Source organism: Chrysemys picta, chromosome 13 (assembly GCF_011386835.1).
Source record: "Chrysemys picta bellii isolate R12L10 chromosome 13, ASM1138683v2, whole genome shotgun sequence".
NCBI lineage: Eukaryota > Metazoa > Chordata > Testudines > Emydidae > Chrysemys > Chrysemys picta.
This window is the reverse complement of record NC_088803.1, coordinates 30690703-30712827: the sequence shown is the minus strand read 5'-3', so window position 1 is coordinate 30712827 and position 22125 is coordinate 30690703. Positions and strand designations below refer to the sequence as shown.

The 22125-nt window shown below is 49.5% G+C and overlaps 1 protein-coding gene across 2 annotated transcripts in view; it reads right to left on the bottom strand.

Annotated features, from left to right (window-relative positions):
• Window positions 1-21549, bottom strand: part of L3MBTL1 (L3MBTL histone methyl-lysine binding protein 1) — a 59371-nt gene extending 37822 nt beyond the window's left edge. For both annotated transcript variants that reach the window (XM_008168123.3, XM_005295358.4), the window contains exons 1-4: window positions 21446-21549; window positions 7368-7530; window positions 1538-1761; window positions 287-431 (exon numbers count right to left, since the gene is read on the bottom strand). In XM_008168123.3, the coding sequence (XP_008166345.1) occupies window positions 287-431; window positions 1538-1761; window positions 7368-7503 (505 nt within the window). In that variant the 5' untranslated portion in view covers window positions 7504-7530; window positions 21446-21549. The remainder of the gene's footprint in view (window positions 1-286; window positions 432-1537; window positions 1762-7367; window positions 7531-21445) is intronic.
• Window positions 21550-22125: the final 576 nt, after the last annotated feature.

Genomic DNA, 22125 nt, shown 5'->3' with positions numbered 1-22125 from the left:
ATCACTTCAGAGGAGAGGCACCAGCAGAAACCCACCCTCCCCATGGCCCAGTGTGACAGAGATATTAACACCACCACTGCCATGAATACCGTTTCCAAATGCTTAAAGACATCGGAGCCAAAGAGAGCCAGTGCAAGCTAGTGGGACTCCCTCGAAAGCTCCCAAGCCCTGGGCGCACCCACCAAGTCACAGGTAAGAGTAAGTGCCGACTCTTCCCAGCACACTGCAAGTCATGGTGTCCAGCAGGTCGCCTAGAGCCAAAATCGTGCCAAGCTAGCATCCTTACCCTGAGCAGCAGCTGGATTGTCTCTGCTGGTGGGCGCCACCTCCGACTCCCCATCTCTCTCCGCATGACCCTCCTTTAGGGGCTCCACAGGGGGGATCTTATCAGCACTCACCACTTTCAGCGTCCCATATTCATTTATCCGAAACTGGGTTATTAACACAAACACAAAAGGGAAGAAAGATAAAAGCGTAACCCACTGGGGAGTGTGCGACAGGTCCCCCTTTGGCCCCACCCACAAGGGACAGGAGTCTGGGACAGCCCCACCTAGGAACTCTTAGCTCAAGTTGTAGCAGCTTGTGATTTTTAGATGTGAAGGTTCCTAGTTCAATTCCCGGTGTGTCAGCCAAGATGGCGGCCATCACAAAAACATAAGGCAAGAAGGACTAATGGACTCAGACATAACATTGTTGACCCGTCTCCCCCATGAAGGTCAACCCTTCCCCTGGTGCTGGACATGCCAGGTCAGCCCTACCAGGTGAGAGAGGGGCAAAGAACAGGATGGGGATATGGGAGCTGTGGGGTCTCCACCCAGCCCTTTAACTGACCCGCTGTTCAACCTCAGGGAAAGCTTTTCACTGCCATGGAGAGGGCAGGGTTTGGCCTGGCGGCTGACATAGCAGGGAGGGGCAGGGTGCTGTCTGGAGGCTGGAACAGCCCGAAGGAGGCAGGGTACTGGATGAGGTAGTGGAGGGGATGGGGTACACTGGTTATTGTAACAGTCTAGGCACCGCAGCTGTGTGTTGTGCATGGATCACTAGCACTAAGCTACCGAGCCAGCCCCAGTGGGTGCTTAGCATAAACACCAGCCGAACTACCTCTAAAGATAGTCCTGATCGGATACGTTTAGGGCCAGCCTTTCAATGGTGGATGCCATGGTTTGGCCTGCAAAAGTGTACATGCACTGGCACCACATCTGTGCTCTGAAAGGCCACTGGGCCATGCAAAGCCACTGAGGTCTGCTCCTTCAGCGTGTGCAGATACCGGTTTGTGTGCACACCTGCAGCATCCTCCATCCAAAGGCTGGCTAGGGAGTTAAAGGGCTCCCTCTCATTCTCTGCTAATGAGGAACAGGCTCAGAAGGTAGAATCCTAATGATGAACCTGGAGGGCATGAGCCCAAGAAGACGCTCTTATTGCCCTCGTAGGAAAGCAGCTGCATAACCTGCCAGTTCCTAATTCTCCATGGACGCGCCCAGCCAGGGTTAAGGGTGCTAGTGTACAGGGGTCTGGCTCCCCCCCCCCCCCCACTTACTCTTAAGTTGCTGCCAGGCAGAGTGGCCACGCCATCTTTCCACTCCAGTACCCGGACGGTGTTGCAGGTCTGCACCCCGCTGATCTGGGGGATGACGGTCGCCGTGATCGGCTCGTTCCCTGCCCCCCTCTCTAGTCTCTCGGCGCCTGCGCTTCTCTGCTGCTCCCGGGGAAATCGCTGGATCTCTAAGGTGCTGGCGGGGAGGCTGATGGTGGCTGTGTTTGCTGGAGAAGGGTGAAAAGGTAAAGAGGGACAAACACTTCATATACATGCAGCAGGCACGGGGTGGGGCAGCAGCCAATACAGCACAAGGGGGTGAGGGATGCCAGGCACACGGTCTGCGCTCACTCTGTTCGCACACCCGACTCTTAGGTTTGCGCCAGGGGTTTCCTTGAAAGGTGTCAATCCGCCGGGTCTGACCTGCCTTACAGCAGCAGCTTCTTGTTCTGTGTCCTGCAGAATCAAGTCCCAGTTCTGAGCTCAATACACTTCAATGGGGCGGGGGGAAGGGAGCTGCATGCCACCTCTGCAGCCCCCTATTGAATTCTGGAGGGACACAGAGAGGAGAGGAGGACTGAGGCCAGGTGGGAGAAGGGAGGGGAGGGGCTGAGCACTGAACTGTTCATTGGGTTCCAGTTAGGAATAACAGGGCCTGATTCTCCTTCACACTCACACTCTGGACCTGAATGCGGGTGCCAGTTACAGCTACACCTGGAAAGCCAGCACAGTGTAAAGGGCCACAGTGCAAATGAGAATCAGGCCCAAGACATTTTAAACTTCATCTACACCAGTTAGAACCAGCTGGATGAGCACCGTGCCTCTGTCCCCTCCAGCCCCCTGAGTCGGCTCAGCTCCCCCATGAGGGCCAAGGCTGAGGCTGCGCCCCCAGAAAGGTGTCCGACTCCCTGGGCTTTGGAGCACAATGGGCCCAGGCCTGCGCCTGAACAGCTGCAATGGTTGGGAACAGCAAATTACATCCCTAGCTAGTGACAAAACAGCAGCTGCTCCTCACAGACAAAGGTCTGGTCATAGCAACCCAGGTTTTGGTTCCTTCATGGCAGGACTGCGGCAATGGAAGCCACCCGGAGGGCCAGATTCCCTGATCTGCCCCAGCTGCTCTGCATTGCTCAGATGGTGGAAAGTGACCGTATTCAGGCTGGAGGCGGCCAGCGGAGAATTCCTCCTGCGCAGGGTAACCTGTGCAGGTGTAAAGGTGGCAGAAGTGGTGCAGCCACCTCCAGCAAAAGGGGATGGAGGTAGCGTGCTGCGGGCCATAAAATCATAGAAATGTAGGACTGAAGGGACCTCGAGTGGTCATCTAGTCCAGGCCCCTGCACTGAGGCAGAACTAAGTATTATCTAGACTAGGGTTACCATACGTCCTCTTTTTCCCGGACATGTCCGGCTTTTCGGCAGTCAAACCCCCGTACGGGGGGAATTGCCAAAAAGCCGAACATGTCCGGGAAAATGGCGGCTCTGCTCCTCCCCGACTCTTCGGCTCTGTTTAAGAGCCGGGCTGCCTGAACGCTACCGGCTTCGGGCAGCCCCGTGCCTCCAGACCCTGCGCCGCCGGAGAAGTGCCCGGCTGGGGGCGCAGGGTCTGGAGGCAGGGGGGCTGCCCGAAGCCGGTAGTGCTCGGGCAGCCTGGCTCTTAAACAGAGCCGAAGAGTCGGGGAGGAGCAGAGCCGCGGGGGCTGGAGCCTCCAGCCGCCGGGGCTCTGTGTAACTGACACAGTGTCAGTTACACAGAGCCCCAGCCGCTGGAGGCTCTGTTTAAGAGCCGGGCTGCCCGAGAGCTACCGGCTTCGGGCAGCCCCGTGCCTCGAGACCCTGCGCCGCCGGAGCCCGGGAGGGGAAGTGCCCGGCTGGGGGCGCAGGGTCTGGAGGCACGGGGGCTGCCCGAAGCCGGTAGTGCTCGGGCAGCCTGGCTCTTAAACAGAGCCGAAGAGTCGGGGAGGAGCAGAGCCGCGGGGGCTGGAGCCTCCAGCCGCCGGGGCTCTGTGTAACTGACACAGTGTCAGTTACACAGAGGCCCAGCCGCTGGAGGCTCTGTTTAAGAGCCGGGCTGCCCGAGCGCTACTGGCTTCGGGCAGCCCCCTTGCCTCCGGACCCTGCGCCCCCAGCCGGGCACTTCCCCTCCCGGGCTCCGGCGGCGCAGGGTCCAGAGGCACGGGGGCTGCCCGAAGCCGGTAGCGCTGGGGCAGCCCGGCTCTTAAACAGAGCCTAAGAGGAGCAGAGCCTCCAGCTGCGGGGGCTCTGCTCCTCTTCGGCTCTGTGTAACTTATACAGTGTAAGTTACGCAGAGCCGCCAGAGCCCCGGAGGGGAAGTGGCCGGCTGGGGGCGCAGGGTCCGGAGGCATAGGGGCTGCCCAAAGCCCGAGCGCTACCGGCTTCACGGTTTGCTGGGCAGCCTCCAGACCCTGCGCCCCCGGCTGGACGCTTCCCCTCCCGGGCTCCAGCTGCGCTGGGGAAGCGCCGGCTGGGGGCGCAGGGGCTGGGGGCTGCCCGGGAAACCGTGAAGCTGGTAGCACTGGGGCAGCCCTTTCCCTCTGGCTGGGAGTGGGAGGGAGAAGGGGGCGGAGTTAGGGTGGGGAAGGGGCGGAGTTGGGGCGGGGCTAGGGGTGGGGAATGGGCGGGGCCATGGCCCGTGGAGGGTCCTCTTTTTTTATTTATGAGATATGGTAAACCTAATCTAGACCATTCGTGACAGGTGCTTGTCTAACCTGCTCTTAAAAACCTCCAATTACAGCGATTCCACAATCTCCCTTGGCAATTTGTTCTAGTGCTTAACTACCCTGACAGTTAGGAAGTTTTCCTAATGTCTAACCTAGATCTCCTTTGCTGCAATTTAAGCCCATTATTTCTTGTGCTGTCCTCAGTGGATAAAGAGCACAATTTATCACCCTCTTATATATATAACAACTTTTTACATACTTGAAGACTGTTATCATGTCTCCACTTAGTATTCCATCTTCCAGAAAAAAGAAACCACATTTTTTCAATCTTTCCTTGTAGGTCATGTTTTCTAGCCCTTTAATCATTTTTGTTGCTCTCCTCTAGACTTTTTCCAATTTGTCCACCTTTTTCCTGAAGTGTGTCACGCAGAACTGGACACAAGTGCTGAGTACAGCAGAAAAATTACTTCTAGTATCTTACTTCCAACATGCCTGCTAATACATCCCAGAATTATATTTGCTTTCTTTGCAATAGTGTTACACCATTGACTCGTATTTAGCTTTCTTTTTTTACATCATTTTGTATAAGTGCAACTGATTGTTCTTTCCTAAGTGAAGTACTTTGCATTTGTCCTTATTGAATTTCATCCTATTTATTTCAGACCATTTCTCCAGTTTGTCAAGATCATTTTGAATTCTAATCCTGTCTTTCAAAGTGCTTGCAGCTTGGTATGATCCACAAACTTTGTAAGTATTCTCCCTATGCCATTATCCAAATAATTTAGGAAGATATTGAATAGAACTGGACCCAGAACAGATCCTGGAGGGACCTCACTCAATATGGACTGTGAACCTCTGATAACTACTCTCTGAGTACGCTTTTCCAACCAGTTGTGGACCCAACTTATAACCTGTTTGTCTAGGCTACGTTTCCCTAGTCTGTTTATGAGAAGGTCATGTGAGAGACAGTACCAAAAGCCTTACTAAAGACAAGATATATCACATCTACCACTTCTCCTCTATCCACAAGGCTTGTTACCTTGTAAAAGAAGGATGCTATGTTGGGTTGACATGATTTGTTCTTGACAAATCCATGTTGACTGTTAGTTGTTAGCACCTTATTATCTTCCAGGTGCTTCAAACAATCAATTTGTATTCTTTGCTCCATTATGTTACTGGGTACTGAAGTTAAGCTGACTGGTCTATAATTCCTTGGGTTGTCCTTATTCCCCTCTTTACAGATAGGAATATAGTTGCCCTTTTACAGTCCTCTGGGATCTCTCCCATCCTCCACAAGTTCTCAAAGATAACTGCTAATGGCTCAGCAATCTCTTCAGCCAGTTCCTTAAGTATTCCAGGATGTATTTTGTCAGGTCCTGCCGACTTGAAGACATCTAACTTGTCCAAGTCATTCTTAACTTGCTCTTTCTCTATTTTAGCACCAGATCCTACCCCGATGTTCATTGTCCAATCACAGCTAACAGTTTGGTGAAAAACAAACAAAAAAGACATCGAATGCTTTGGCCATTGCGGTATTTTCGGTTATCGCTTTTCCCTCCCTCATTGAGTAATGGGCCTACTGCGTCCTTGGTCTTCCTCTTATTTCTCAGAGGTTTGTGAAATATATTTGTACGGTGGAGCAGAGGTCTCCTGCGTCTCTCCTTCACTGGGGTGAGTTAGAGCAAGCCTTCAGCTGCTCTAACATCCACCAGGGCTTCCAGGAGGCTCTTCCCTGCCTCCCCATTTCGTGCAGGCAAAGCTTGGGCTGCACATTCAGCCCAGCAGCTGTAGATGACCCAGAATGCAATGGTCCAGCTGCTAAGTCAAAGTCTGTGAGAATGCCCCACTGCTCTGTGCCCCGTCCTGGCTCCCTGGTTCTCATCTTGAAACCCCTCAATAGGCTCCATGACAGATTCCTACTGGAAACCCTCACCCGGTCTTTCTGCTCCGCTCCAAAGTACTGCAATCAACAGGCATTGGGCTACTACCTGCGCCCAGGACATACATTGACAGGGATGAGCGGAGCTGCCGATCGTCCTGGTGGGTGTTAGCAGCATGTGGGAACCATGCTGGATCATCCTCCACCAGATGCTAGTTAACATCTACTTTACCCCTGGGAACTGTGCTGGGAGCCACTTTGACGCAGGAGTCCTGGGAGAAGCACCAGCTCTCCAATGGCCGGGAACGTCTCCAAGGAGGCACAAGTCACCCCCTTGGCCAGGAGACAGAGAAAACCTAAGGAAGCACCTCAAAACCCTTCCTAGCAGGGGTCACTCTCAGGGCTTATGCTGCACAGCTGGGTACAGGAAGGAGGGAGATGTAGGGGAGGAAGTGAAAGAAAGACGGGATGGGAGTGAGAGTTAAAGGGGAGGGAGAGAGTGTGCGAAGGGGCTGTGGGGGGAGGATATGGCCTAGATAACTGAGCTGTAGAGTTATGTGCACCCATATCCAAGGGCTCTGATCCCCCGTGGTAGCCCTGACAGTGAACCCTAGGTGCTGTTATCCTGCCAGCACCCTGAGATGCGGGGACAGGCCTGGCCTCAGTTTCCCTGGCTTGTGGTGTATCCATTGGATGGATCAACACAAGATCTTAAACAAGACTAACACTTACAGCACAAGCCTGCCCAGAACGCCATCCCGGCCCCAAGCCCTGCTGCATGTTCCATGGGGGAGAATCTGCTATGCAAATATTTCCTACAGTTTACAAGTCTATTATTGTAAGCTGCCTTTCCCTCCCATGGCTGGTCCAATAGAGGATAACAGCCTACTGCTGCTGTCTAAGGGGGTGCTCTCGAGGCTCAAGTGGTAGAGCTCTGTCCAGAGGAGGGGATGACTCCATGAATGGAGGAAACAACCCAAGCTATTTGGAGAAAGGAAGGATAGTTCCATGGTTATGGCACTAGTCTAGGTCTTGGGAGACCTGAGTTCAAGTCCCAGCTCCACCACAGACTTCCTGAGTGGCCTTAGGCAAATCACTTAGTCTCTCTGTGCCACAGCTGCCTTTCTGTGAAATGGGGATAATGGCACTGCCCTGCCTCACAGGAGCGTTGTGAGGATGACACATTCGAGATCATGAGGTGCTCCAATACTGTGGTGATGGAGGCTGTCTAAGGTACCACTGATAACTACTCAACCGCTGGCGTCTGGAACACCTACCTGGGATGATGAAGGCAGTTGCGGGCAGGTGTGCATTCTGCACTGTGTTCTCGTTGGCGACCAGATGGACGCTGACCTCCCCGGTGGCATTCCCCTTGGTGCTTCTCATGACCTCCATTTCCGCTCTGCCATCCATCACCCCCGTTGGGCAGGTGGCATAAACCTGGAATCCAACCAGCAGGCATGGAGGCCAGTTAGAGCCTGAGTGGTATGAACTCAGGGAAGGAACAAAGACAGAAGGAGCTGGAACAGGAGTCAGTCTGACGAACAGCGTAAGAACACTAACTATGGGTGGGTCATAATGCCACCAGTCCCACTCTCCCCCAGCAGGAGCTCACATGACAGACAACAGCATGAAAGTCATGACTTTTCCTCAACCATCGCTCAATATATTGTAGCCGAGGCCTTGCTGTCAGACCAGGAGAGGGCACGGCTTTTCCTGGCATTAGGGACAACTTTTTTTAAACAACTTGATTCTTTTAATTAATATTCTTTTGAATGGTTAGGAAGACTGAACTTTGCTACGATGCCTGATTTAAACCAGAGTCCACAAACGGTCCCTAGTCCTGGGCTACATTCCCTCTAAGCTGTGGGGACATGCAGCAGGCTATCACAGGCCACGCAGGCGGGGAGAGGCATTTCTCCTCCGATGTCAGTCCTGGAGCTGCCATAGCCAGGGAGATACACCTCTCCCTTGGCCCTGGCCCTGGCTCCAGGCTGCTGCAGTGAGAGAGGCCTGGGGGAGTCCTCTCTCCCCACTGTAGCCCTGGGACAGCCTGCATCCCAAACCCCTCATCCCCAGCCCCACCCCAGAGCCCACACTCCCAGCTGGAGCCCTCACCCCCTGCATCCCAACCCTCTGCCCCGCCCTGAGCCCCCTCTCGCACCCTGAACCCCTCATCCCCAGCTCCATCCCAGAGCCCACACCCCTAGCCAGAGCCTGAAGCCCCCAAACCCCAACCCTCTGCCCCAGCCCTGAGCCTCCTCCCCCACTCTGAACCCCTTGACCACACCCCTGCCACACATCACCTCCATATTGATGCACATAACAAAATTCATTCCGCACATGGATGTAAAAAATTAGAGGGAACATTGGTCCTGGGAGAGAGGCCTGTATTTCAGTGACACTATCAAGTTTCTGACTGGTCCAGCAAGATCAGGCTTATTTAGTTTAAGAATTTCAGAGAGGATGACACACAGGGAGGGTGATATCAGCCAAAGGCTGCATGCCAGTCAAGGCTGCATGCCCTCATCTACAAAATGGCGATAATAATAGGCCAGGAGTATGGGGATGGTAAACTAATTAGTGTAATTAAAGAATGTTCCTATTCAAATGAAAGGTGCAATGGAAATGCGAAGATAAAATAATAAAGATAGGAATAGTGTAAGGGAACAGAGATCTGCAACAGGTCATCATCTAGAAAGCAGGGATTCCACAGAACAGAAGTGTGTGTGAAACAGACACGGGTCAGTGGCAACATTTTATTAACATGATGCTCTGTTAACTAAGGCCTTGTCTATCTTACAAAAGGTTTGCCAGTATAGCTATACTGGTATAGCAATACTAGCAAAAAAAAAAAAAAAAAAAAAAAAAACGAATGTAGATAAAGCTTGTACAGGCAAAATAATTATTTCTTTTGTACAGCTTAAACCAGTTCCGCAAATGGGTGAGGTAACACAGCGTCAACACTGGCACTGTACCGGTAAAACAGTGCCAGCAGATGGCATATGTCATTAGGGGAGGTGGTTTTCGGCCACCGAGAGGAAAGGTTTTATCGACAGGACTTAAAATTGAGTGTGGACTCATGTAGAGATGTGCCAAAATAAGGCATGTTTACTGGGAACACTTTCTAGCACACAGCAGACCTGAAAAAGCTAGTCCAGCAAAAGAATTTTTCTGCCAGTATAACCTAGGGAGTATCCCAGCATGGCTATATAAATTAGGATGGTGATTTTTTCCAAGTTATGCCAGAGAAATTCACTAGTATAGACCAGGCCTAAGAACGGGAAAGATACCCACTGTCAGGTCATCCAACTGATAACGATGACCTGGAAATTGTGCTGAGATTAGGGAACGTCAGTTCAGGGATGGGGCTCCTGAGAAAGCGAAGACAGGACAAGGCTACCTGTTTTCACACTTGGTTACCGGGGGTGCTTCAGATTCCCTTAGAAGGCTCGTCAGATCACAACTGGACTCAGGAGGACATTTGCACTATATAACAATTACAACTTCATTGAACTTACCACATCATGAACATCTTCCTCTTTGCCAGTAGAGGATGCTCTTTATATTAACAAACGGTATATACAAACATAAATAGATACATTTATCTCATTACACTGAACTCTCATACCATCTTTCTTCCTATAATGGATTTGAACAATCTCAGTTAACAATATAGCCTTGCCACTATGAGCCAACTTTACTATGGGAGCTCTGGGTTCAGATCCTACCGCTTACACCACATTACATCTAAAAAATATGCTATAGAGCTCAAAAGAAGGTGGGGGCTTAATGTAAAAATTATTCAGTGAGGTTCTCTGGCCTATGCCATACAGGAAGTCAGGCGAGATGATCACAACAGAATCTTCCAGCCTTTAAAAAAAAAAAAAAATCTATGAACAGCTGAATTCTGGAACCTATTTGCAGAATATAACAACCACTTCACTAACATAAAAGCTTCTGAACAATAGTGCATAGTCTTGTGTGCCAGCAGGTGGTTTTTGTATGTTAACTAGCTGTGTATCTTTTATATGCAACAGCAACGCACCTGATTCTTTGCAGAACAAGTGGCCCTTGCAGCAAGGCAATACAGCCAGATGTTGGCAAGTTAGCGCCACTGCAGGGCTTGGGATTTTATTTTATCTCGTTTCCCAAGGTTTGAAGGTGTATTTGTGACAGTTGCAAGAAGAATGTAAAAGATCAGACTGGACGGTGCACTCTTTTATCCCTTTAAACTGAAGATTTGCTCTAGGAGTGAGGAAGGAGAATATCCAGCTTCCGATCCTCTGTCCGTTCACGTATCCGGGCAGAGTTCCTCTGGGCGGCGTCCACTGGCTCCCTTGACACCTTTGAGGAGCAGTGGGCGCTGTCCGGGGTTCTCTGCTCGGTGTCCCCGTCCGGTTCCCTTCCCTTCTTTTGACCCTTTGACCGCACTCCTGTCCCTGTTTTTCCATTAGTTGTCCCCCGTAATCATTTGGGTTTTAGGCCCTGTGGGTCCTCCCCTTAGGCTGGTGGGGGGGGATCCTTTAGCAGTGGGCGGGCTTTGCCCACCCACTTCCCGGAACCCAATATGTACAAGGATGCAGCTCAGTTCCTGGATCAAAACATACAGTCCACACCCAATGGAAGATAAAGCTTCTAAAGACGCTCCTGGAGAAAATATTTAATGGGCACTATCAAGCACCAGGGGCCAGATTTTACAAAAACTCCTAAGTGAGTTAGGCACCCAACTCCCATTGAATGTCAATGGGAGTTAGGGACCTACCTGCTTAGGTGCTTTTGTAAACCCCACTGGGCACCTATCTGCGTCATCTGGCAACTTTGTGAATCTGTCCCCAGATCAGCTACTTAGGTTTTGTGAATGGGATGGGTTTTACAAAACCTAATCCAGATCCACTATTTTTAATGGCTGTGAAAGGTCTGAGGTTTCTTTATTGAAACAATCGCCCTGGAGGAGAGTCGGGTCACCAAACCACAACAAAATCTTATGCTAGTGCTTATGTTAGGAGAAGTCGAAGGGAAAAGGACTACAAACAGAAAGCAAAATAGACCAGTCTAGTTTCAGTATCCAAGCCAAGTGACATACAGGCCACAGGAGTGCAACTCACCTCACCCCAGTGCAGAGGGCCAACATGTACATACAAAATCTTTTTTTTTTTTTAAAGTAATATTATCGTGAGAAATATCTTACAAAACCGTGACGGGCTGCAGTGAGACTGAAGTGATGCATGGACATTGGCTGGCTCGCTGCAGGGGGTGTATTTTGCCCTCAACAAACAGTACTCATTTTGATTAGGAACTCTCATCATTAATATTTTTCCGTTTTAAACACCTAATAATAAATTTAGATTTAGATTTTATTTCCCCCCCAAAAAAATCATTAAAATAGAGTTCAAGTCGTATCAGTCCATTGTGTTTCCTGTTATGACGGCAAAATTATAAATAAAAGATACGAAAGTCAGAACATGTGGAGTGAAAGTTCTGCAAACAACCATCCCAACTGTTGCCTTTCCCCCAACCCACGCCACTCGCCTAACAGGGACACAGATCTACAGCAAACGTGCAGCTAAATCTTGAGATTACAAAAAGCTCAGGTGACACTCAACACCTTCCTAGATTTTGGGGGGGGGGGGGATATAAAATCCAGGAGGACAGGACAGGATAGGCTGGGAGACAAAGTCACTTCGCACCTAAGAGAGGGTCATTACAGCCAAAGTTGTAAAACTGGGGTTCAGTGTTGCCAACACTCACAATTTTATCACAAGACTAACAATAATTGGTGGTTTCTGTAAATCCCCAGTTAATGGAGTCATGTGAATATACAGTAGAACCTCAGAGTTACAAACACCAGAGTTATGAACGGACCAGTTAACCACTCACCCCATTTGGAACCGAAAGTATGCAGTCAGGCAGCAGCAAAGACCAAAAAACAAACCAAAAAAAAAGCAAATACTTTTTGTACTACTACAAATACTACTTGTTTTGTAGTTAAACAAACTACAAAAAAAAAAGGGGGGGGGAAAGCAGCATTTTTCTTCTGCATAATAAAGCTTCAGAGCTGTATTAAGTCAATGTTCAGTTGCAAACTTTTGACAGAACCACCATAACATTTTGTTAAGAGTTACGAACAACCTCCATTCGTTCCCGAGGTGTTCATAACTCTGAGGCTGTACTGTATGACAATCTCAGCTTTCATTTCAAAATAAAAGTTTCCAACGGTGGTGAAGAAAAGCTGGAAAATCATGGACCCTAAAGGCTCAAAAACCCCTATATTAACTTATTTTTAAATGTCTCCTGATTTCTGAATGCTTGCAAAATTCCGAGCAATGCAGCCTTATCGCTAGCCACATCTCTTCATTTAGCTCATTTGACTGCAAATGAGTTCTCCACACCCACATCACCATGTGGGCCATGAGGGTAAAGAGAACAGGAGTACTTGTGGCACCTTAGAGACTAACAAATTTATTAGAGCATAAGCTTTCGTGGGCTACAGCCCACTTCTTCGGATGCATATATGCATCCGAAGAATAAATTTGTTAGTCTCTAAGGTGCCACAAGTACTCCTGTTCTTTTTGCGCATACAGACTAACACGGCTGCTACTCTGAAACATGAGGGTAAAGGTACGTCTCAGGCCTGTTTCCATGCATGGGATCTTAATCCCATCTGGAAGGATGGGGGAAGTAGATATGTGTACAGAATGTGGGGTGTACAGCCTGAACATAGAAGGCAGATGAAGCAGACAGGTTGCTCAGGCTGACAGTGCAAGGTGAATGGAAAGAGTGTGTTTTGGTGCTGTATAAATGGTGTGATCTGTCACAAATGGCCTGGAAAGATGGATGGTAGGGCTGATATGAGACCAGTGAGAAATGGCACTTGGATCCAGCTGTATCATATGAGAAGGAAGGATTTGTGGTCTCTAATGGAAATGCACAGGAGGTTATGCCAGGGCTGCAAGTGATCGCCAGGACAACTCTCCATCTTAGCTGTCAGTTTGCATTTTCATACCTGCGTCAAGTGGAGCTAGAAATGTACTTATAGTGCATGAAAGCTGAGATTAGCACTGATGTGCAGTGGGTGACCATCCAAATTCATCAGCGAAGGCCCCACTTCAGCAAGGTATTTAAATACCTGCCTCACTTTGTGTTGCCAACACGTGTGATTTTATTGTGCTATTGGGGCTTTTCTTAGAGACCCGGCTCCTGGAGCCAGGTGACTCCAGGACAGTCTCAGCTTTCGGGTTTTTTTAAAGGGAGTTTCTGGCCTCATGATTGTCAAGAAAATGTGACTCCTAAAGACTCAGATCCTGAAAGGCAAATATAAAGAACCCAGCTTTTTTTTTTTTTTAATAATCTCATGATTTTGGGGGCCTGCATCATGATTTTTGAACACTTGGGGTGACAAGACCACTTTAAAATGCGAGTAGCAGCAATGATTTCAATGGGGTGACTCATGCGTAAAGTTAGACACCTACAAGTCACTTGCTGGTTCAAGGACTAAGCATGCACGTGGCAGAGTTGTTTTTGTTCAGCGTTTCATAGCAAATAGCTCTATAATAAACCACACAATCCTCCACCCAAAAATAACTGAAGCACCCACATTTGGGCTGAAATCATAGAATCGTAGGACTGGCAGGGACCTTGAGAGGTCATCTAGTCCAGTCCCTGCACTCATGGCAGGACTAAGTATTATCTAGACCATCCTGACAGGTGTTTGACAGGCCTCATTGGCTTCAGCAGAGCCAGGATTTCACACTGCATGTGTTTAAACCAAGCCATATTAGATAAAACGTGTCCCCAAATAAGGCAGAAGATGTTTCCAAAACCAAAAGAGCTCTCCCATCTCCATCTCTAATTCAAGGGCCCCAGCTGACTTACATTTAGGTAACAATTTAAATAAACTTTTCTAGAGCCTCAGATAGGGTGACCAGATCGCAAGAGTGAAATATCAGGACACACTGGTCGGGGGGTGGAGGGAAGCAGACAGACAGACACACACACACAGGTGCACAGCCCCGACCGGAGCCAGATGCACACTGGTCCGCCTGGCCCTGTGCTACCAGCGTGCCCCCTCCTGTTGAGGGTGGGCCCATGCTGCGCCACACAGCACCCCTGCCCAGCGCCCCCTGGATCCACTATGCCCAGAGCCCCCCTACAACCCTTCCACCACAAATGCACCGTGCTGTGCACACACACCCCACCCAGCGCCCCCCTGCCCACAGCTGCCCAGCACCCCACACAGAACCCCCCACTCGCTAGTTTCCCAATACAGACAGATTTCCCCTCCCTCCCTTCCTTCCTCCCTCCCAGTGCCCTTCCCCACAGCTCCACCACCACAACTACACAATGTCCCACACTGCGCAGTGCCCTGACTCACACAGATCTCCCCCACTGCCCAGCACCCCGCAACAGGCCCCCACTGTCTAGCACCCCAAAACACACAAACCTCCCCCACTGCCCAGTGCCCTCCACACCCTCACAGCCCAGCGCCCCACACACACCTCCCAGACACTCACTCCATCACACCCTGCCCCCTTCCCTGGCCACACTCACCAGCCCTGCTGGGAGGTCTGAGAGTGAGAGCGGTGAGGGGAGTCTCCAGAGCGGGGCTTGCAGGCGCCAGCAGCACATAGAACCCCCCCACCCCCACCCTAAGAGCCAGAGGGACCTGCCGGGGGCGAGGTGGGAAGTCCCGGTGGTGCTCACCTGGGGCGGCTCCTGTCCCGGGAAGCATCTGGCAGGCTAGTCACTCTGGCTCCTAGGGTCGCGGGGCGGGGCGGGTGTGAGGGCGGAGGGCTCTCTGCCCGCTCCTGGCGCCTGCAAGCCCCGCCCCTGCAGCATGTGGCGCTCCTGCCGGCAGGCGGGCGCCAGGAGCTGCCCCAGGAAGCGGTGAGCGGCGGCGCCACGGCTGCGGTCCAGACGGTCCCCGATATTGGGACAAAGGGCGTCCCGACCAATGTAAGGTCGGGACGCGGGACACGTCCCCTAAAATCAGGACTGTCCCGATAATATCAGGATGTCTGGTCACCCTAGCCTCAGAGCAACGGGCATTTCACCAAATCGCCTTTAAAATAGCCCACTGAAGCCAACTGACAGGCACTCAGCCCCCTGCAGTGCTAACCCGGCAGCAGGAAGTACCTGCAAAAGTGGAAGTGACTCTAAAGAAATGTGAAAATGACTTTCTTGAGTTTTACTCTCTAAACTGAAATAAATGCAGGAAGTAAACAAACAATTACAAATAAATTAGGTTTTCAAAATTCTTCCCATTTAGTAACATAAGGACTGGAATTATTAGCGCCATTGGTCACGGTATTGTTTACAAACATACGGTTTTCACAGGGACCGTGACTTTTAATCTCAAAGACTAACACATTTCTCATGACGGATGTTTGTTTGTTTGAGGTGGAAAGTGGCATTCTGAGGAAGGCGGCAGGGCAAGTGGGAACAGCAAGAGGCTTACAGAGGAACGCAAGTGACAACAGAAAGACCCAGCCCCACAGAAACACTTACTTTAGTATAATGCTCACTGCTGTTACTCCAATACTCCACATGGTGTGAAGCCAACAGGACTGTCTGTTCCTGCGAGCAGCTGTGCAATCAGGCCTTTAGGGAACCCATCATGTGTATTAGTCAGGGCTAGTGATTCCAAAGGAACTACTTGTGGGTGGCTGGATTGGGGGGGGGGGTATCCTGCTTTCACTGAAGCCAGTGGCAAAACATAAATTAAATGGGTGCAGGATTGGGCCCTAAACCCTTGATTATTATAGAAGTTCCACTTTGATTCAGTACTATTAACCATGATGCGTTGTTGTTACTAAGCTCATTGAGCTGAGGGGATGCGACATATTATAGGCGATTATTTTGCACTGTATTTCTCTGAGGTTTGCACTATAAGATGCACAGAAAATGGAAGGTCTTTTGTTTTTGTTTTTAAACTTTCCACATCATTGCTAAAGCTTTGCACAGAACAGGCAGGGTTTTCAAAAACATGGATTCTTTGTTTCTGACGATCCTATATACAGCACATGCAGGGAGTGCATGAACTCTGGCTCTTTGGATCACACAGGTGGCATTTGCTCTCCCCTCAGGTCAGCCATGGATTTGCTGACCCCACATAGCCCCCATGAAGATTAGAGCTCCCCCAACTGGTACTGAGTGTTTGTCCTCCAAACGTTGTGGGAAAGCACAGACAATCTGACAGTCAAACAGAAAGCCAATCCAGCAAGAACCACCAGAATAACAATTAGCACTACACCTCTTAAATCATGGGACTAATGTAAGCTACAGGTACTCCTATCTTGACCACTCAAGAGACCAAGAAACCATGGTTGGTGGAATGAGGAAACCTGCTAAGGAACCAGCGTTGGGCCTGATGTTACCATGAGAGTGAGTGAAAGATAGGGGGAAAAAATTCCATGAAAGTTTTCACCTCCAAAGGTTTCCATTTTTCATTTAAAAAAAAAAGTTGAAATACATTTTCCACTGAGCTTTAGCTACTCCAGTACCTTGGCCAATTGCTAGCTGCAGGGTTCTCCCAGTAAATATCTGTATTGTTGATACACGGACTGGCCCAAATTCTGTCATAATTCACACACCCCCAGCCACAGTGAAGTCTGGGGAAAATTTGCAATGTACAAATGTATCCCTGAAATGTCTTGTTGCTTAGAGCCTTGGGGAGGACGAAGTGAAATAGCCAACCCAGGAGAACAGCAAGTACCTAAGTGCTTTGTGGAAGTGCTAGAAGCAGCCATTTTGCTGAGAAGAAATGCTACTTATGACCCAACCTGAGACCAAAAATTAATTTCCAATTGGGGTTAATAGTGAATCATCAGGAATAAAGCTCTGCAGAAAGTGTGAACTCTTTGTATAGCTACCACAGTGTCACAGGCATGCCTGCACCCGTTGTGCCCCCTACTGGCCAAGTGGGGCACTGCAGATACACCTTACCCTAATTTCCTCCTACTAGGTGGGCCCCCTCAACCCCATACAGGTGGGAGCTGGTGGCACGGCTTAGCCCCAGCTAAAAAGTAACCCCTTCCAGGATAACAAGAGTCCTGTTCAGCCCTCTGGGCTCCCTTTACGCCTCTCTACCCTGGGACAGAGTGCTGACCCCTGGTTGCTTCCATCATCCACTTCCTCTGCATCTTCCAGGTCCTGCTTCTGGGCATGCCTCAAGTACCCATCTTGCTCCCTGTGGTTCCTCCTGCTAACTTCTCTGCCCTTTGATGAGGCCCAGGTATTTATCCATCTGCCACCTGACCCCAGTTTGTCCTGCCCCCTTAGGCCAGGAGGCAGCTAATTATGGCTGATTGAACAAGCTGGCTAGCCCAAGGCCTCCTCACCCTTGAAGGCACAGGCTACCCGGTCCGACAGGGCTATTGCCAGCCCCACACTTTCAAACAAATCAAGAATCTGGCTGCAAAAAAATGATAAGATTGTCTTAGAAATCATGAGGTTTCTTTTCATTTGCCTCCTGATTCCTGAGTCTTTAGGGTGCTCTTTGGTGACATTTTACTCCATAATCATGAGGGCTAGAACCCGCCATTGTTTTAAATGGAAGCTGAGATTATCACATAATCAGTTGCCTCCAGGAGCTGGGGCTTTATGAAAAGCACCAAACAGCATGAGATTCATGATAAAATTGCAAGGATTGGCAACACATGGTTGATGAGATAGAGCTGGTTAGGAGCTGGTTCACTGTAACTTCCACCGTTTTCCTGCACTGCCACAGCCAGATTGCTGAGGAACAGGGTCCACTCACAAAAATGCACCAGCAGTTGCAGATCCTGCAGCTTCGTATACAAACTGGCAGCTTAGACCTTGAGACACCCCTTTGCATACGCAGATGCCCAATGGCAGTAATTGCATGGTTGTGTGTAATCATGCGAGTGCAGGTGGATCTCTGGCTTCTCTCTGCCCTATCAAATCTGGCCCTGAGTTTCACAAGTGTGGAATTTACTTCCTCTTTGGATCAGACATGGATTTGCTAATCTTGGGGCTCCCACCAAACCCCCTCTGTTTTCCCCAGGCTTTTAGGGAAGGGGAGGGCTGGAGTGTGTTGGGTTTATTTCTGTCATCCTCGTTATATTTACATCTCAAAGAGGGACGGGAAGTCCTTTATTGTACTGGACTGTTATTTGCATTGTATATTTTAAATTTATCTAATGGCGGGCCAGAGCACAGGACCCTGTGGAAGACAGGCAGGCAGAAAGACGGCTACCTTCAGCACTAGCTTCAGAAGTGCCACTAATGAAACAAATGCATGAACAAAACAAACAAATCCAGTAAATTCTGGGTCAGAAACATTTCTTACCCAGTGGATTTCCTAGCACGACACCTCTGGAAGGGAATTTGGCATCACGGCTTGAACTCAGACTTGTAGCTCTATAGACACAAACTTCTGTACCGTCTGAGCTAAAAGACCCGGCTATGCTAGCTGTAGCAGACTCAATGTGGGTCAGCCACTAACAGGGACAGAGTGCCATGCTGAGCTAGCATGAGTTACTTCTACATACTCATGAGCTGTGCAAACTGTGGGTTAAGTTTTTAGTGTAACTGATGTAATATTCCAGTGGGTCACCCTGGCCTACTGATCTGGGGTATCCTACAGGGGCACACCCCAGCTTATGAACATCAACAACTCTGTTTTTTACTTTTTAATTGATCTCACCTCTGCCAAGATGCTCACTGTTTGGGGGAATTCTTAACATCCCAGTGCAGGCTGCATGACACAGACAGGGCTGCTGTTTGGCTCATGTGTTTTTCTGACAACAAGCTCATCCACTTGCAATAAGAGTCACTTTAGGGACTGGTCTAAAAGCTGGTTGTAGGGGAGCTCACTGCTACTGCAGTCTCAGCATCTCCCTGCAGGAGTTGCTGTATGGAGCAGGGCAGGAGTACTGGTTGTGAGTAAGCTTGCAGCTACTCCAGATTCAGCCTCTGCCAGCAGGAGGCGCTGTAGCACACAGCATAGGTCACAGTCATTCTGCAGGGTACTTTGCCAAAAAAGTACACATTCCACTGACATGGAATTAAAACATACACCTACTCACTGGGTAGATGCATCAAAGGGGATGGGAAACACGGTCCACAAATATTCCAAAAAATGTTCACATTTTCCAGGGTTCACCCATTATTTTTCTATTAAACAGCTGAGAAATAAATCCAAATTCTGCCCTAAAATCACGGCCCCTTTTCCTGCAGCCTGAGCTATGCCTTCGCAGGATGGATGAAGATGAAGGCTGAACTGGTTTCCTGGATTCCGCATGGCACTTGTTGTGTCACTCGGACTGTGCAGTGCCACGGCGTTCAAGCACCGTACAGTGGGGTTTCACACAAGATTTGAAAACCGCCAGTAAAGAGGAAAATGGCAAAGCTGTACAGCAGCACTGGAGGGACTCTTTGGCCACTCCTGCCTCAGAGCATCCCTGAGGAATCACTACAGGGGCACAGGACACAGGGAAGCTCCCGTTCTGGCCTCTCCCAGCAGCAGTGACTGAAGGGAACAATGCAGGAAGGCAAAGTGTATTGGTTCTCCAGTTCCAGCATCTTCCTGCAGGAGTCACTATTTGGAATAAGGCAGGAGCATCAATTGACTGTGCAAACTACTACTCCCGTGGTCCCAAAACCCAGAACAGAAGTCACCATAGGGAATTGGGGAGAAGCAAGGAGCCCACAATTTCATAGACCCCCCCCCCCCGCCTCTCCCAGCAGGAGTCACTGTGAGGAACAGTTTGGATACCTGGCAGATTTACATTGCCCATATAACCACAGGAGGAAATGGTGCAGGAGCACTCCCATAACAAACAATACACCCTGACATATGCTTTTTTTTTTTAAATGCACTTGTATCATATCCCCCCCATGTTTGGTGTAATGGTTTGTGCAGGAAAAAATACCTTTATTACACATAAATGTCAATCATAAAATGGTCCAAAGCAAGCTCTATACTCCACCTTCTGATTTACGAGGGGCTCCATGTCTGATATTTTATAATAACAGTTGTGTGATCCAGTGTGAAGCACATCTCTGACTCTGTTCTAATCTAGGCTCACTCCTTCAGAAGGAAGGGCTCTCCATTTATTCACAGCAAATGTCTAGCCCACCAGAATCTTCAGTACATACACAGACATATTTCCCCCCCTGCCTTTCACAAATATATAGCCTGCCAGGCACACATTTCCAAGGATGCTAGCACACCAGCCTTTCACCCCGCCCCTCTCCTGCCAGCCAGCTGAGAATCAAAATGTGAGCAAGTGCAACAATCTTTTTACACACTGAACCTGTCCCTCCATATTAACGGCACTTAGACAAAATACCAAGTTGGGGGGTGGGGACCAAAAATGTTATGAATCCTCTGCTACAACAGGGGAGAAAAAAATCCAAGTCTGACTGCCCAGAACTGACCTTTCCCACTCTTGAAAGAGCTTATAGTAACACACCTCCCTCCCAATAAACAACCTTGGGACCTTTCATGAAGGACCTACACACGCTGCTGCTGATCTAGTGCCTGGATGCAGCCACCTGATTTGCAGAGTTGTTCCTAGAGAATCTTCACTTCAAGAATCTCCATCAAAAAATAAACAAGGGGGGGGGGGTCATTCCTTGCCCCCTCCCCCATTGCTCTGCCTGGTGCTCTCAGCCTTGCCTGCATTTGCCCCCACATCTAGGCTCTTGGGCTAGCACCAGGGCTGCCCATCAGCCCTTCATTCCGAAAAGCCTTTAATATTTTTTTAAACATCAAAATGGCGGAATTCCCTCTCTCTTTTAAAAAAAAAATTCTCTTGCACAAACAGAAATTCCTCTAATTTGGGGAGTGAAAATTGCACGAAGGAGAAAGTTTGCAAAAATGACCCATTTTCTCCCCTCCGAGCTCATCGCAAACCTTCCCCTGTCCTCTCTCCCTCCCCCTCCTGCCTCGCTTCCTTTCAAAAACTCTTCAACTCATTCGCCTATTTTGGGGGGAAGGAAGGGGGCTAAAGAGAGAAACCCTCCCTCAGTTTAAACATGGAATAGAAAAAGCATCCCGGGGTTGCAAGCACTTGCATTGTCCCTGCCAACCCCCCTTTGCCTCCTGATTTCCTCTGCTCTTCAGTTGTTCTATTGCTCTGCCCATTGCAAAGGGAAAAATAAAATAAAAATCTAGAGAATTTGGTTCCCAGAAGCTACAGTACCAAAAAATAAACCAAAAGGCTGGTAAGAAGAGCTAGTTGCAAAGGCAGGCAAGTGCAATTTTCAAAGCAATGCGTTGCATGCAAACCGGGCGCACAGGTGGGCAGCGCACGGCGCAGACCCTTTCCGGGGTGCATTTTGATGATTTAAAGAGGTTTATAAATTACTTTCTTATCTGATTCCTTACCTACAATAATCAGCCTGTGGTCACTGAATGCTGAGCCTGCGGGAACCTGGGCTGCTGCGCGCCTGCGCACACGGGGGGGCGGGGCCGCCTGCCCTGCAGAAATGCACTGGCTAAGAAATTGACAAGCAAAGCATATTTAATATACAGCGAGCGAGCGAGAGCGGGGTGGGCTGGGGGGAGGGAGACGTGTGTTATCCACGCTGCAATCCCCGTTTTATATAAATATATAATTAAACCAGCTATTAACCCCTCCGAGGCTGCTGTGCAGCAGGGTTTCTCTGCCAGGGGGGCTGCTGTCCCCTGCACATCCATATTTGGATGGTTTTCTTGTTGGGGTTTTTTAAAGACCAGGGTTAAATTTAGAACTAATTCATGAATTAGTTAATTAGAATTATAAATGTATCAGCTCCATCCCCCTTCTTCTTTTTTAAGTGCATGTTTCATATAAATGGTACCCGAGCCTCTGGCTGTTTGCTCTGTGATCGGCAGCGGTGTATTTTGTGATGTGATTGAGCGTGGTAGTTTGCAACAAGGAGACAGGAGAGTCAAAATATGTTGCCTAAAACGTGCAGGTTTTTATAGCCAGGAGCCTATGTAGCCTGCATTTAACATAACCCCACCCAAACCCATTCTGGATCCATCACAACAGCCCTACTGGGTCAGACCAATGACCCATCTCG